Source organism: Carassius gibelio, chromosome A25 (genome assembly GCF_023724105.1).
Source record: "Carassius gibelio isolate Cgi1373 ecotype wild population from Czech Republic chromosome A25, carGib1.2-hapl.c, whole genome shotgun sequence".
Classification (NCBI taxonomy): Eukaryota; Metazoa; Chordata; class Actinopteri; order Cypriniformes; family Cyprinidae; genus Carassius; species Carassius gibelio.
Window position 1 is genome coordinate 17,276,844 of NC_068395.1, and position 16,105 is coordinate 17,292,948.

General features: G+C 40.7%; 1 protein-coding gene across 1 annotated transcript in view; it reads right to left on the bottom strand.

Annotated features, from left to right (window-relative positions):
- spire2 (spire-type actin nucleation factor 2) overlaps positions 1 to 16,105 on the bottom strand; it is a 36,147-nt gene that overhangs the window by 8,703 nt on the left and 11,339 nt on the right. The window contains exons 4-9 of the mRNA XM_052543517.1: positions 8,272 to 8,352; positions 7,992 to 8,156; positions 7,659 to 7,745; positions 6,200 to 6,320; positions 5,907 to 6,073; positions 5,477 to 5,699 (exon numbers count right to left, since the gene is read on the bottom strand). Coding sequence (XP_052399477.1) covers positions 5,477 to 5,699; positions 5,907 to 6,073; positions 6,200 to 6,320; positions 7,659 to 7,745; positions 7,992 to 8,156; positions 8,272 to 8,352 — 844 coding nt within the window. The remainder of the gene's footprint in view (positions 1 to 5,476; positions 5,700 to 5,906; positions 6,074 to 6,199; positions 6,321 to 7,658; positions 7,746 to 7,991; positions 8,157 to 8,271; positions 8,353 to 16,105) is intronic.

Below are 16,105 nucleotides of genomic sequence, written 5' to 3' on the forward strand. Positions count from 1 at the left end.
TGGGGATGGGCCTTATGATGAGAACTATGTTCTGATGGCCAGCCGTAGCAACTGGTTGATGTGAGCTCCTCTTTTAGGCATGTAAAAGTGGTGGACCCCAGATTCATTGAGAACTCTCTGGTGAGTCTTCACTCCTCACGCCGCAGGTGAACGTTTTGGTCTTTAAAATTCTGTGTGTATAACTAACACTGATTTGTATTTCTCTACAGACCTTGTTCCCTGTATAGACCTAGGGGGTCATTCTTAGAGGAGCAATTAAAGTATTGGACTTTAGGGCCCTGAAGCCTCTCCCAGTTGGTGGCTAGAACGAATTAGGGAGAAGCTCAAAGAAGATTTGGCTTCCGTGCTGAGTTTGTGATGGCCTTCCTGTCATAACATTTTATATGCGTGGTGGGCCACCCCTCATTTCTGTTTAGCCTCAGGGCTATTAGCCACCCAGGGGTAGAGTAGTTGGTCTTTCCAAAAAAAAGAAAAAAGAAGAGCTTTTTTGCATTAGGTTTAGACTGACGCTGGCACTTCAGATAGATCTTCAGATAGATGTCCTGCCTATCGGTTTGTGACATTGGTATCCTGAGTACTTGCTCCCTGAGCTCTGTAAGGTTTCAGTAGGTTGAGTGTTTCACAGCCTCTCAATCAAGTAGGCTGTGGCTCCTCCGAGCCCTCAGGTAGATCTATGCTTGTAGGTCGGCCCTCACCTGGGCCACCTCTCTAACTGGCCTAGGCTATGCTAGGGATATTGAAGGCGTGTAGCTAAGTATAGCTGCCGCATTCATTATGTGTTAGCCTTCCTCCCCTAGATTTCAGCCTCCTTTGTTGGCCAAGGCCCGCCCCTTTCTCTGCATTCAGGGGTGATAGAGTAATGCAGGGTAGTAGCTGAGGTAGGCTCAGTCTGGCAGGGTTAGGCCATCTTTCGCTCTGCGAAATAACAGTTCGTCAGACCCTGCTAAACAGAGATGTTTTGGCCTCTAGAGCTGGCTCCACTCAGCCCGTTGAGCTAATCGCTTGACCGATGGGTTGAAAGTGGGTTGGCTTGCAATTTAGCTGCGCCGGACAAATCCATGTCACCCTTTGGAGCCACTTGCAGGCCCGCTCCCTGTCTAACATTGCAGGGGCATATGGTTGTTACTCCCCCGCTAACTCAGGGTAGTTTTGAGTAGTCCATTCTCAGCTCTGTATTTATTTACCTCACACCACGATGGCTCAGGTTGAGCAGGGAGTTCTACACTACATTTCATTCCGGTTTTTGAACTCCGCTCCCTTGAAGCCAGAGCAGACGCCTATGCATTTAGTAGTTAGGCCCCTAATGGGGCCTCCACTAGGCAGAATGGCATATGTTGTACTCCCCTGCTATAAGGGTATTGCTTTTTGTTGAGTACACTGCCTTTGGCAATGTGATTAGGTACCAGGATACTGTAGGAACAGCTTTCTGCCATGAAGGCTGCACGGTTAGGTAGTAGGCCCCCCTCCTTGACTGGATAGCCCCCAAATAGGGCTCCTAGGCCAGCTCACCTTCGGTGGTTGGCCCTGGTAGTTTGGGCAGAAGGCTCACTGCCGAGTAGCAGGCCTTAACAGGCCTCCTCGGAGGTGGGTCACAACATTGTGGAACATACACTAGGACAAAACTATAGGAAAAGTTTTTTAAATAGTATGGTTCCAGCAATGTTCATTAAAGTAGCAGAATAGACTTGCTATCAGCTAGTAGGCTCGACCAGGTCTCCCTGTTAGGCGAGTCCACAGCAGCTGTCACATCCAGCTGATTAGACTGTTTCAGTTAGTAGGCCTCTTTAGGCCTCCCTGAACGTGGGCTCCCACATTTTGAGGTGGTCAGGTAGTAGGCTTTACTAGGCCTCCTTGAGGGTTAAATCCCACATACTGTGGTTACTAGGTGGCAGGCCCCACAGGCCTCCCTGAAGTTGAATTCCCGCTTTTTGTAACTATCAGGTAGTAGGCCTCATAAGGCCTCCCTGAAGGCAAAGCCCCAAAGACAGTCAACTGGACTGCCAGTCTGGCTCACTATATCAGCTATGGTTTTCAGGTAGTAGGCCTATCCAGGCATACCTGAAAGTAAGCTCCTTCAAATAGCATGGTTTTCAGGTAGTAGGCCCCTCCAGGCCTCTCTGTAAGCGAGCTCCCATGTTTTGTGGTTGTCGAGTAGTAGGCCTCACCAGGCTTCCCAGGAGTTGAGTTCCAAATTACTTTCAGTTTCCACTTAAGATGATTATCTGGTAACAGGTAACCTGGTAAACTCTCTAGGCCTCTCTGTAGGTGAACTCCCACATATTGTGGTTATCAGGTAGTAGGCTTCACCAGGCCTCTCTGAAGGTGAGCTCCCACATACTGTGGTTGTCAGGTAGTAGGCCTCTCCAGGTCTCCCTGAGAGTAGTTTTACAGTGATGCTGGGTTTTGTAAGCTAGTGGCTGCTTACTTTAAGTTTAGCAGTCCTTATCAGGCAGCTACCGAAGGTGAGCTTGCGCCCTGGCACGGCTCAAGATTTTATTCTCTGCTACGGGTTCCCTCCTGGACCCTCTTTATCCTGCTACAGCCTGGTTGCCTACCAGGTAGATCTTATGCTCCCCTCACTGAGGGTCAATGTGAGTATGTGGTCTCCTGAGTCTGGTCAGTCGGTCGTAGGCCTCTCATGAGGCCTCCCAGTTAGATCAGTCCTTAGGCCTTCACAGGCCTCCTCAGTGTTTTGAAACACAAACACTGGGTAGATCCGTGGATCCAGTAGAGAAACAGCCCTCGCTGGCAAGGGTTGTAAAGCACTATGCTGAGTTATACTCTCCAGGATATCCCACCTCTGAGATCCGGGCCGAGTGGTTCACTGCCTGCTCCGCAGTTCCTCGGGTCGGATACCTTCCTAAAGGCAAGTGTCCAGAGGCTCTGTCTTCAGAAAGACAGGAAGTGGCCAGTCTGTAGTGTCTTATGTAGTGACACCAGGTCAGGCCTGCCTGGTGGCATTTCAGGTGGCTTATTCCCCTGAATAGTGACTGGCTGGGGTTCCCTCGGGTTCCCTAGCCACATTCCCTAGAAGGGACCCCTTCTAAGAAGTTGAAGTTGTGGTCCTAGGCCCTTGACCAGGCCCAGGTAGACCTTTCACTAAACTATGTTTATGGAGGTTTTCTGTGGTATAATATAGCTTGGGCTATGACCGTAGGGAGTGCTGTCACTGACAGCCCATTGTGACCTGAGGGTGAGTGGTTCTAGCGTTCATTGAATTGCTGGTTCTGACAGTTGTCACTGCCATTAAGCATGCACTCCCTTTAGCATGGCGGCGTGGGTATTACATTCCCCATAACGTCGATGAAGTATTGTCCAATTTCCCTTCGAAAGGGAACGTCTCAGGTTACAAATGTAACCTCTGTTCCCTGAGAACAGGGAACGAGACAATATGTCTCCCAGCCATGCCTCGGGGTCTGCCTGCCAAACAGTCCCTGAAGACGAAAGGATATTGTCATGGTTTCAAGGCGCCCTTTTTATATATCTAGGTCGCACGCTCATCATTCAAGCTGATGATTCATGGCTGTCGCCGGTCAGCATGATTGCTGTGAGTTGATATTTGATTTCTGACACCTGTCACACCTGAGGCGTTCCCCATAATGTCAATGACGTATTGTCTCGTTCCCTGTTCTCAGGGAACAAAGGTTACATTTGTAACCTGAGACGTTTTTACCAGTCCCTCAAAGACCTTCATGACTACTGATGTGAGGGCAACTGGATGATAGTCATTTAGACTAGAGGGTTTATTGTTCTTAGGCACAGGGATGATGACAGAATTTTAAAGGTAGTGGGAACCACAGAGGTAGCAAGAGACTCATTAAAGATGGATGTAAACAAACCAGTGAGCTGATCAGCTCAGGACCTCAGAACACGGCCAGAAATCCCATAAGGTCTGGCTGCTTTCCTGACGTTCACTCACTTTAGAGCCGTCCAAACCTCATCCTCCTACATGGTGATCACATGATTATCGCTGTTCTGACTGCTGCTTCCTGACGCGCTGATCAACAGACTCGCGCTGCTTAGATTGTTTTCAAAGCAGCTGTAGAAAAAGTCCTCTGCTCTCACCTCTGCAGAGGATGTGTTATCAAAGGCACACATGGTCCTTAGTCCCTGCCACATGCATCGGGAGTCATTGAGCTGAAAATTAGACTCTATTTAATGTTCTCTATTCAAATTCTGTGTTTCTGTGTATACAATGGTTGATGAAAACTCTCGGGGCAGATAGAATGGGTGGCAAATAATGGATAAAAGTTCCAGATGAGGTGAGCAGGAGCGCGACAGAGTGGAGATATTCCTGAAGTCACACAATTTCTTGTAAATCATGAAACACACTCCTCCACCTTTGGATTTACCGGCCTCGGCTGTTCTGTCCATCCATAAAACAGAGAACTACTGGCTCTAAGATCGTCCATCTTATTCTCCAGAAACTGGACATTGGAGAGCAGAATGCGAAGTAGAGAAGGACTGTGAGCTCTTTTCCTCTGTCTGTTGCGAATCACAGCGCGTTTCCCGCTGTGTTTCTTGATCAGTCACCTCGGGTGGTTATTCAGGTGGCCATTGTTCATCTCTGCATTCCGGAGAATCTCAGATGGCCACGATGGACTGGAGGATAAAGTGTCCTGAAACAGGTCTGTGAAGCAGTGTCCAATGTCCAAAAGTGTTTCTTTGCAACGCCCGAACCCCGAACCCCCAACTGCTCCCTGGGCACTACAGCAATATGGCTGCCCACTGCTCCAGGTGTGTGTGTGGACTTGGATGGGTAAAATGCAGAGCACAAACCCACTGCAGTACTTGCATTAACCACAGTTTGGGAAACCCTGGTATAATGTAATGTCTAATGCACTTTATGACATTGATATATATATTTAAAAAAAAAGTTTAAGTATTTTCTTTTTGTTTGCTTTTTTATATCAAAATGGTATGTTTAAAACAAGCTAGACAAAATGTCATCTAAAATGAATAACCTAGATTACTTTACTAACTATAGTTTTAATAATGTACAGTAAACTATAATCAGTAATGAACTGCAACTCGTAAATAATCTGCCCGTCTTTGTTTGCAGTTACCTGTTTATTTTCAGCATGTCAAATTAAAATTATTTATTTCAGTTAACTAATTCAAAAACAGAATTGCTTTCCTTTCATCATGCAACAGCATTTGCAAAAAAATCCCAGCACGTCATTTACTTGAAATAAATATTTAGTGACATATATCCTGTTTTTATTAATGAATTTTCAATTAATTGTTTTAAGAGTAATTAGTTGTATTCAGTGTAAATTAATGTGTTCAAGCTGTTGACTGTTTTTTGCCAAAAAATTTAATTTGATATATAATTTTTTTTTTTTTGCTAATTATTTGTAGTCTACAAACTATATTAGTCAAAATAGTACCTTGAATGTACTTTAACCACAGTTAACTCTTCGTAAAGCACATCTTTCTGAGCAATGTGTGTTAAAGGTATTTGTCCAGGTCTGACCTTTATAGATGTGTGGAGGTCCAACGCCTGTCAGCGTGTGTGATCGAGGTCTCTCTCCTCTCAGAGGACCGACACCTGTGTGCTGAGGGGATTCTGAGAGTGATGACATCACTTCCCCTCTAAGCTCATCCAGGTCGTGTTCAGAGAAGGAGCGATCTCTCTTCAGAGGTGTAGGAGAGCTCTCCACTCGCCTGATATCCATGCCATCTGGAGAGTCCTCATCCTTCACCAACAAAATAGAGGCAATAAATACAACTGAAAAATTAAGTCAGGGAGGTCTACCAATCCAGCTTGTAAAACCCTGAATCAGAAGACAAAGTGTGAGCCTTAAAGTCAACTTAAAGTCTTTAAGTTTGGGAAATCATCTCCAAGACCATTGCTGCAGTGGTAAGATCATGGAAGTAATGCTGACTGCACTGAAATCTCTCACCTCAAATATATTCATCTCCTCCATTTCTGCCAGTGTTGGAGCTTTTAGAAGAACACGCATGCGAGATGGTGGGCGGGACCCTGCTCCTGTGACTGAAAGGTCAAGGCAGGAAGTTGATTTGATGTCACATTGGCAGGTGTGTGCCAGACAGGGTAATGAGCCAAATGCTGAAGAGAGACGAAACATTGCTGTGAGTAATTTAACACACAACGAGAAAGCTAAAGAGCTTCAGAAGTTATGGATGACCGATAGTGTTTTTAACAGTGTTTCGCTGTAGCATGTGGTGAACATACATCTCTTTGAACTGGATTGCTCCACAGGTTTGAGTTTGTGATCTTGTCTGATCTCAGCCAGGACTCGATCATGGAGCGACTGCTGCCGCTGGGGAGGAGGAGGCAGGCTGCGTTCGGACACCTGCAGACGTCAGGACAGTCTTAAAACCAAAACAGTATACACATTTTGGGAGAAACTGTATTCACTGATGGTTTACCTCTCTTTCATTCTCTTCTTTTGAGAATCTAGGATCATTTTAATAAAGCAATGCAGCAGCTAGTTATACATAGTAGGTAAAAAAAACCAATAGCATTTGATGCAGTGTATTTGTACATACATGTTGTTACATTGTACTTACATTTTAGATACATGCATTTAATCACATCTGTAATTAAATACTTATTAAATATATAAACAGTAGTTAAGGACGCTTATAAAATGGTATATAAAATGGGAACAAATCAACATTTAAAGATTCCTATAATTATCGATAATCATGAAGATAGATCAGGCTATCAGTTCATCGTAATGTTATGGCAAGAAGTACAAAAATATGTCATGCTAATGAAGCAGTTTGAATGTAATCAACCAATCAGATCACCGTTACCATGAAAACAGAATTCACAGCACAAGAACTTCTCCTATGGAGAATTGTGATTAACATAATCAAATCAGCGTCCTTACATTATCTCTTCACTACTTTTACATATTTGTATATATGTGGACACTTGTAATAATGACATTATAGTCATACTGTACCAAAGACTTGCTCAGCTAGAAAATAAAATTAGAGGGAACGTTAATTAGAAGTCCTGGTTGCTATAAAAAACATGGGCTTAGGACTGTGCATGCTTTTGAATGTTATTTGAGCAAAAGAAACAACATTTATGTCAGATTTAATTGGTGATTTCAAATATGAAATTTATTTGTAATCTTGGTGAACAGTTTTGGAGAATTTTAATGTTTCCCCATTCAAAGACATAGGAGCTGCACTTACATACCAGAGAGGCATTTCACAGATGGCCATGAAGTGAAATGACTTGCTTTAAAGAGACTGTACTTACATTTTTTTTATTTAATCACATTCATTCACAATGCTTTATTTATGTTATAAACCGTTCACTGCCTCATTGGACTCAAGATTTCACTATAAGTTTTCAATATACTTTTTTTATTTTTTTTTTATAAAATTATAGTTTATAATGTTATGATCTCAAAGTTGGTTGGTTTATTACATGGAATAGAATCGTGAAAAGTGTTGTTTGGAGTGGAAAGATGTATGATTTTTCACAATGGACAGTGTTAGTGCAACACCACAAATATAAAAACCCAGCAACAATCAAACTATCCTGCTGCTTGTTGTGGCTGTGACTGGTAAATTTATATGAAAGTGATTGCATTCATCTTTTGTATATGGCTGTGTCTGGTTAAGACATGGCGTTACTGCAGATTAATTACAAGATATTGTGAGTAACCAACCGGTTTAAGAGGGGGTCTTGATCTGATAAAGTCCAAAATCAGCTCATGAGCGTTTCGTTTCACACACGTGGAAATATTTCCATCTACCTGCAGATGAAAAACAGGCACAGAGGCATGATATTATAGTTATTATCATATATAAAGACGATGGCTAATCACTGTCATGCTGCATCATCTGAAAAGTCTTTCCAAAGCCATAATCTCACACATATAGTCGATTTACCGGGTTAAGATGAGATTAAGTGGGGGATAAACCACTCAAAATGTACTTACTACAGCAACCTCGGTGCCATTTCAGTGTCTTCAGCACGAGTGTAGTTAAAATGCACTCACCACAACTTTGCGTAGTTTATATTTGCGTGAGCGGATGTCCTGCATGAGCATCTCAAAGGGTGTGAGGCTGAACTCTGTGGGCAGAGGGTTAAAGGGCTGCTCCTCCACCTTCTTGAGCTTCACGCCCTGCCTCAAATCCTTCATCAGCTGCACCCACAGCCGAGCCTACAAACACACATCTCCATCATTACATCAGCTTATACAGCTGGACATCACACAGACAAATATGAATAATCAAGACTACTGTGTCAACAACAGCTCTAATAAGCACGTGTTTTACCCAGTCAGTGTTTTGAAGAGCATCAAGCTCAGTGGTGGAATTGTCCTCCTGCGGTTCCTCCGTCTTGATCTTCTTCAGCATCTACAGGAAAATATCAGATAGTTATCAGATCAGAGTCTTAAATTCTCACACAAACTGTGTAATATGGTGTTTTACACAATATAAAAATGGGGGATCCAGATAATTCGGCTAAGCTCAGTAAAAACAACCGGCTCTTTCGGCTCCCAAACAGCTCTTTAATTAGTACCACTTCTGGCTTTTATAATTCACCCAAATTTGAAAATGTTTTTTTGACCTATGTCTGGTATGTGTACACAAATATAATTAAATTATTCAAAGTAAACTTAATCATAAAAAATGCAAAACTATAAAATGCCATTTAATGTTCAGTTTTGTTTAATCACAGATTGAACAATTAATTTAGATTAACAGAATTCAGATTCAAATAATTTTGTCACATTTCTGTCTCCATAAACCTTTCTGAAATATTATTAGACGGCTGCATATATGAAAATAAAACACCTAACCCTAAAAAAATTCTAACAAAAGGTTTCTCAGCTGTTTTTTGTAGTATTAGGTGTCCTTAATAACATACTAAAAGTTTACCAAAGTTTGACCACTAGAAAGGTGTAATTTTCAAGATGGCGTCCAAGATGGGCGCCCTTAAAATATCCTAACTCCTTCATTATTTGACTTAGTCAAGTAATCTTGGTGTCTAACCCCATGTTTTCTGGGTCTGTGAATCCATTGGACTTGTCTAAATTGCACTGACATGATTACATACTTATGGAATACATGATTTTGTGAGAATACTGTAAGGTTTTATCATTTTTTGGGGTGAACCAGAGATGTAAACAATTTAGCCTATGTCATGTAACTTGTTTTGCTAAAACACAGACTTTACATTCGAAGTAAAAGTTATTGCACCCAAAAGTAACTTAAATTGGAGTTGTTTAACTTTGATCATAACTTTGATCATAAACAACCCTGTATTAGCCCGAACAGAGGCCTGTGTGTGAAACCTCTAAAATGGTCACTCTTTTCAATTTTAATAAGGTAATTAATATGTAATGCATCCTTTATAGATGTTTTAGAGTATAAAGGTGGCATTATACTAAACCCAACAAACCTAAATTCACCATTTTCAGCAATTCAGAAGATGGTAGAATAGAATATTGACATTTGATATTGCGTGACTCATTGTAATGTTGTTGGCAGCACAGTGTATACCATTTTGCTCAAACAAAATTCATCCTTGACTACTTAAAAAAAAAGTTCTGCATTTTTTGTAATTTAATTTAAAAAAGTAAAAAAAAAAATTTTTTAAATTCTGTTTGTTACGACTTACAGCTTAGGAAAATAAAAAAATCAGTATCTCAAAAAATTTGAATATTCCATTTTGAGCTTGATTAGTTTTATTAATTATTAGTATAAATACTGGGTACCTCCTGGGCTAGTTCAGAACATGCAATCACAATTATGGGAAAGACTACTGACTTGACTGTTGTCCAGAAGACAATCATCATAACCCTCCACTAGGAGGTTAAGCCAAAGAAGGTCATTGCTGAAAGGGCTGGCTGTTCACAGAGTGCTGTATCAAAATATATTTATAGCAAGTTGACTGGAAGGAAAAAGTGTGGTAGGAAAAGGTGCATAAGCAACAGGGATGACTTCAGCCTTGGGAAGATTGTCAGAAAAAGCAGATTCAAGAACTTGGGAGAGCTTCACAAGGAGTGGACTGAAGCCGGAGTCAGTGCATCAAGAGTCATCAAGCTCAGACATCTTCAAGAAAAGGGCTACAGCAGTCACATTCCTAAAACTAAGCCGCTCCTGAACCAAAAAAAAACAAACATCAGAAGCATTTCACCTGGGATAAGAAGAAAAAGAACTGGACTGTTGCTCAGTGGTTCACAGTCCTCTTTTCAGATGAAAGTTAACTTTGCATTTCATTTGGAATTCAAGGTCTGGAGGAAGACTGGAGAGGCACAGAATCCAAAGTCCAGTGTGACGCTTCTGAAGTCAGTGATGATTTGAGTGCCGTGACGTCTGCTGGTGTTGGTTCATTATATTTTATCAAGTCAAAAGTCAATGCAGCCATCTACCAGGAGATTTTGTAGCACGTTATGCTTCCATCTGCTGACAAGCTTAATGGAGATGCTGATTTAATTTTTTGCAGCAGGAATTTAGCACCTATGTCAGGGCTCTAGGAGGGAGGACCCAATTTCATTGGGAGGTAATAAGGTTTTATTGACAAAACAGACTGATACAAGAGGGTAGTGAAGTGAACAATAGATAACACAACAGGATAACAGTTAACAGGAACAGCTAGGGGAGGCCACTGGGAAAGCTTCAGGAAACAACTGGCAGAATACTTGGCAACAGAGGGGGCAGCAAAACCAGGCTGATGGAGAAGACCACACAAAGCACCGTAGATCAGATCTCAAACACTTGTTAAACACTGACTCTGAAACAGACCAAGTGCCAGGTAGGTAAAACCAGGGCAGTACACACGGGGACAGGTCAGGAACTCGAACACAAAACTAGACAGGACAAAGCTCCACAAAAACACAAATTAAACTCAAGACAAGGAAAGATATAAGCCAATGAACTAATAAAAGGTTAAGTAACAAGATAAGAAATTACCAGTTTAACCAACAAGAATCAAGACTAGAAAAGCCAAATAAATATTACAAATAAAAGCCAAAAGCAAGAACAAACAAGTTACTAAAATAAGGAGCAAGACAAAAACATAGAACTACAAGGACTAGACAAGGGCACAAGACCAACCAGACAAGGAGACACGGGCGCGTATTCAGCCACATACAGAGACAGAGAGGGTGTGAATGACCATGAACCAGCAAACACAAAAGGGTAAGGGGCACTATAAATAAGGAGGAAAATACATGAGGGACAGTTGAGTACAATAAGACTGACCAGGCTGACGAGGGGGGGGGGGGGGTAAACAGGAAACAAGGAGGAGGGGCTAAAGGAGCACATGGCCAAGAAAACAATTAACAAAGCCATGTGCTGATACTAGACACAAGAAACAAAACATAAAACAAAGTGCAAGACCCTCACAACCTACCCACAGTGCCAAAACCACTTCCAAGTGATTTGCTGACCATGATATTACTGTGCTTGATTGGCCAGGCAACTCACCTGACCTGAACCTCACAGAGAATCTATGGGGTGTTGTGAATAGGAAGATAAGTAACATCTGAAAAACAATACAGAGGAGCTGAAGGCCCCATCAAAGCAACCTGCAGTACCACAGACAGTAATTGCAAAAGGAGCCCTAACCAAGTATTGATAGCATAATTAAACCTACTTTGGAGATACTGAACCTGTAAGTCGTAACCATCAGAAGTCAAACAAAAACTCTTTACATATTTCAGTTTGTGCATGTGCAATAAATGTAGAATATAAAAGATTTGCTTTTTTAAATTAAATTACAAAAAATAAATAACTTTTCCATGATATTCTATTTTTTTTTTTTTTTTTTACATGTACCTGCATGTACTTAAGGGAAATTGTACATATTTTCCCCATAAATATGCTTGTAACTAATTGCTTTATTGTATAATTGGACTTGTAATCACTTATCTCTCTTGTAAATATGCTAGCTATAATATTACATGGCAAAAACATGTATCAGGCACAAATATTTCTGGTCTAGTAGGAGTACAAAGGAGTAATGGTCATTTTAAGGACCTGGCGGCAGCTATTTTGAAAAACGGGGCCTTTCTTGGAGTCAAACTTTGGTAAACTTTTAGTATGTTTTTAAGTACATTTGATACTACTGTAAACCACTGAGAAACCTTTTGTTAGAATTTTTTTGGGGTCAAGACATATTTGCAGCTGACTATATACTTTTAAATTATTTTTTTGGTATGAAAACCTAATGTATGTTATCACGTTATTACCCAGATTGCTTAGGTATGTCTCTAAGATGTCTTTGATCTGGGAAACACCTGCTGTGTAGAAACATCTGATAAACGTCTTAGAAAAATCTGATTTACATACATTCTAAATCATAAACATCTTCACGTTGAGACACATTGCACATGTGCAAACACTCTTGCAGATGTAAATGCAGACATTAAATAGATGCAATGTATCAGGGTATGTGCTGTCGGGTAGTGAACTATCCAAAACACAAACTATCATAACAATCAAACTCAAAAATTTAACATGGTGTATCATATAACAAATACAAACTTAATTACAGTGTGCAAAACAGAAGCATCTAATACAGTTGTATCATTATATCTATTAACCGTGTCACATTGTGCACATTTGTTTTTCTTGTAATATGAAAGTAAAAAAAGAAAAGAAAATGGAAGCAGAATTTAAAAAAGCCTTCTTAAAAAAAACGCTTCTCAGATGGGAGCTGACGCATATCATTCATAAGAGCCGACTTGTTCGCAAACAACACATCACTAGGCTAAGAGCAAATCCTGCCCTGCTGTTGATTCTAAAAGGTTTTATTCTAAAGATTTTACTCACCCATTAAGCTATCCTTAATCTTATTATAGTCATGTAACATAAACAAAAAGATCCATGCTGTCTGGGCACAAATTACACCATCCATACTCTCTGTCTGTGGATCTCTACTGGCTGGTATTACTACACTAGACCTCAACATAACACAATCAACAATATTGAATATACCCATGTTAAAACAGCTCTGAATTGTTTAGAAGCTCCTAAACTGCTCCTTTGTGTTTCATTATAAATATAAAGCTCAAAAATATGTTTTTTAAGGAACATTCAAATTGTCTCAGTTTTGGGGCACTCTTTTCTTTGGACAAGAGTTAAACTGTGTGGGATATAAATAGGTAATGTTCTGTTTAAAGCTCGTGTGGATAGAAGCACACACCTTTTCCTACTCGCATTATATGCTGCCGATGTAAATGTATAAATACATACTCAAATTGTAATAAGGAAAATGGAAATTTGAATACATTTTAATACATCAATGTTTAGAATAAAACATATATGTATATAGTATACTTTTCCAGAGTTTTGTTAATGAGATGCAGGCAAAAGTTGACATGAAATAGCAAAATGACACATTTTACTTTCTTTATATACAGTATGTTCCCAGTTTTATTGTGATTGCTCTTTGGTGCACGTTATTCTAGTTCATAATATTTCATTAAAATCTAATAAATTATTTTGCCCTTTAAAAAAAAAACTTTCTCACTATTGGTAAACCCTCTTTTTACCGCAGTTGAGGGACACTTATTTAATGTAAAAAAAAAAAAAAAACACATCTATATATTGCCACATCCTGTAACGGAAAACTCTGGAAAGCATAGAAGATCCAAATGCAGTTGAAAAGTCCCAAAACAAAAACAGAGCAAAAACACTGGCAAGAGGTATTTCACAAACACAGAATCCATAAAGAAACACAAAGAAACAGTAGCAACACTGCAGCAACAAAAGACTAGGTGAGCATGATTAGCAGAGTGAGCTAATGGGTAAATGACAGCTGGAGTAATGAAATAATAATCAGTGCAATGTGGGAACTGAAGTCCCAAACAAAACAAACAATGATCCAGAAGGGTGCCCTCTAGTGGCTGTCAAGATCACACCACACTGTGACATATTTATTCTTAAAATCAAACACTGAAATTTATTTAAGATCATTGGTTTCTAAATGGCTCTTGAATTTTGATATTTACATGCTCAGACTAGCCTGCATAAATCAGGTTCCCCTGTTCTCTGCCAGGATCATCAGTCAATTGCCTGTCACTTCACTAGTAAACTACACTTGTATGTACTGTACATGTGGAAGAATTGACAATAAAGCAGACTTGACTTGATGATACTACTCACCTTTGTTGTCCACTACTGTAAATCAACTTAACTAGCTACCTACCTATGCTAATTACCTACTATGAATCCCTCTTTTTCTCCGTCATCATCTGCTTCCATTTTCTGTGATCTGGCACTGATCCCTCCTCACCTTTAATACATGGAAAATTAAAACTGATCAAGTTTATGTTGGACTTTTGCATTCTAAACAATCATTTTGCTGCTTCACCACTTGTCTTCTGGTTCTACTAACAAATCTAAGTTAAAGATATCTACCTGTGTTGATCCTCCTGCTTGCTGACAGAAGACCAGATCTATTCCAACAACAGCCATATGCATTCTATACTCTAGTCTTGTGAATTTGCTCCTATACATTTTCCAAGATGGCCATCCAGTTGAAGCTTTCCTATAGGGTACTATGGAGTGATGGTACCATGGGGAGTCCAGTGCAGGCTCCAGGCCTTGACCAGAGCAGATTGCCCTATCATCCTAGAGCTATGCACTGAGACCCCTCTACCACTGTTTTTACTCCCTATTATGGTGACGGCCATAATGTGTCTTTGGGCCACACACTGCTCTCCTACTCCTATTGAAGTAGAGGTCATTTCCCGCATTTTTTTGTCCATCCAGATTATACCAAGAAGGTAATTCCCAAAGTTCCTGTTTGACATTATGTAGCCATGGAGGTTACTCCATGTTCCCTCGTGATCTCTCAGCTGACCCTCCTATTGGCCTTAAGTCAGCCAGATCTCCTGTTGGACGGCATTCCAAATAGTCTGTCTGAGATCCTCAGTTCCACCATGAGAACCTCATGCTCTGTCAGTTCCACCTGCTCCTTCCTGGTGGTCCTCGATCTTGACAACCCTTCCTAATCCACCGGGTCTGCCTTGGTGGTTCTCAATTCTGCTTGTTTTTCTGAAGGATTCTTACTTCTCTGCTACCTTTTCTGCCATGGTTTTCTAGGTTTCTGTTGCTGTCCTTGAGATTCTCTCACCTGCCTCTAGATTCCTATTCACATGCCTGCCAACCGACACAGCCCCAGGACGCCAGCCCTCCTGTCCTAGCTGTCTATATTCTGTTATGCGCAAGGCTGTGCCATCTGGAAGGGGGGAGGGGTACTGTCAGGATCAACGGTCACATACCTGTCACTTCTGTGCATTACGTTTCCCAGAAGCCCTCCAGTCTCACACCTGTATACATTCTAAAATCACAACACCTGTCTCCCATTAGCCTCAATAGTGGGTCTTTATAAGCCAACACCAAACACACACACATCATCTGGTCTTGTCTTTCACCAATGTGGTTTGTGACTAAGACTTCCTACATTGAGAAAAAAATACTCAACTTTGTTGTCCACTACTGTGCATCAACTTAAAGTTTTTCAAATTTGCTGAGACACTAAACTCCATTCTCTGAACCAAATTCTTGATAGCCTTTGATAGCCAATTTGTCAAATAAATCACCCTTTCTCCAAAACCTCTAACAAGTTCAGGCAGTTTAGACACTGTGTGCAGATCTTATGCACTCATTTTGTAAAACTCAAAACACATTCTCACTCATTAAAATGCAATTTGCAATGTCATAAATTTGTGAAGCAAAACCCTAAATACAAGAATGCAAAAGTTAAGCACAACGGGAGCACGGTTGTCATTGTTTACACACAATAGTTCAAAACTATTCACACTTGTTTCTAAATATGTGAATGCACAAAATTTAAGCCAGTTCAAAGTGCACAGATGGCCATCAATTTGAGAGGTATGGAAGAGTATATGAGGTGGAGAACAAGGAAGAGCAAGACCAAGAACAGTCATATAATATGTGTGTATATGTTAGTTAGTGAGTTAGTTAGCCCCAGAAAAGGGAAACTCTGTGTTTTTGGTTTCAATAAAAGACTAAACGAAACCTCTCTGTAATTCACCATAGTAACGTGAACATAATCTGGTTGGTAGCAGGTTTTCTTTGGTAAAACCAGAGTTTCTTTCAGTCTCCTCCCCCTTTTTAAAGCGTTAGCAAT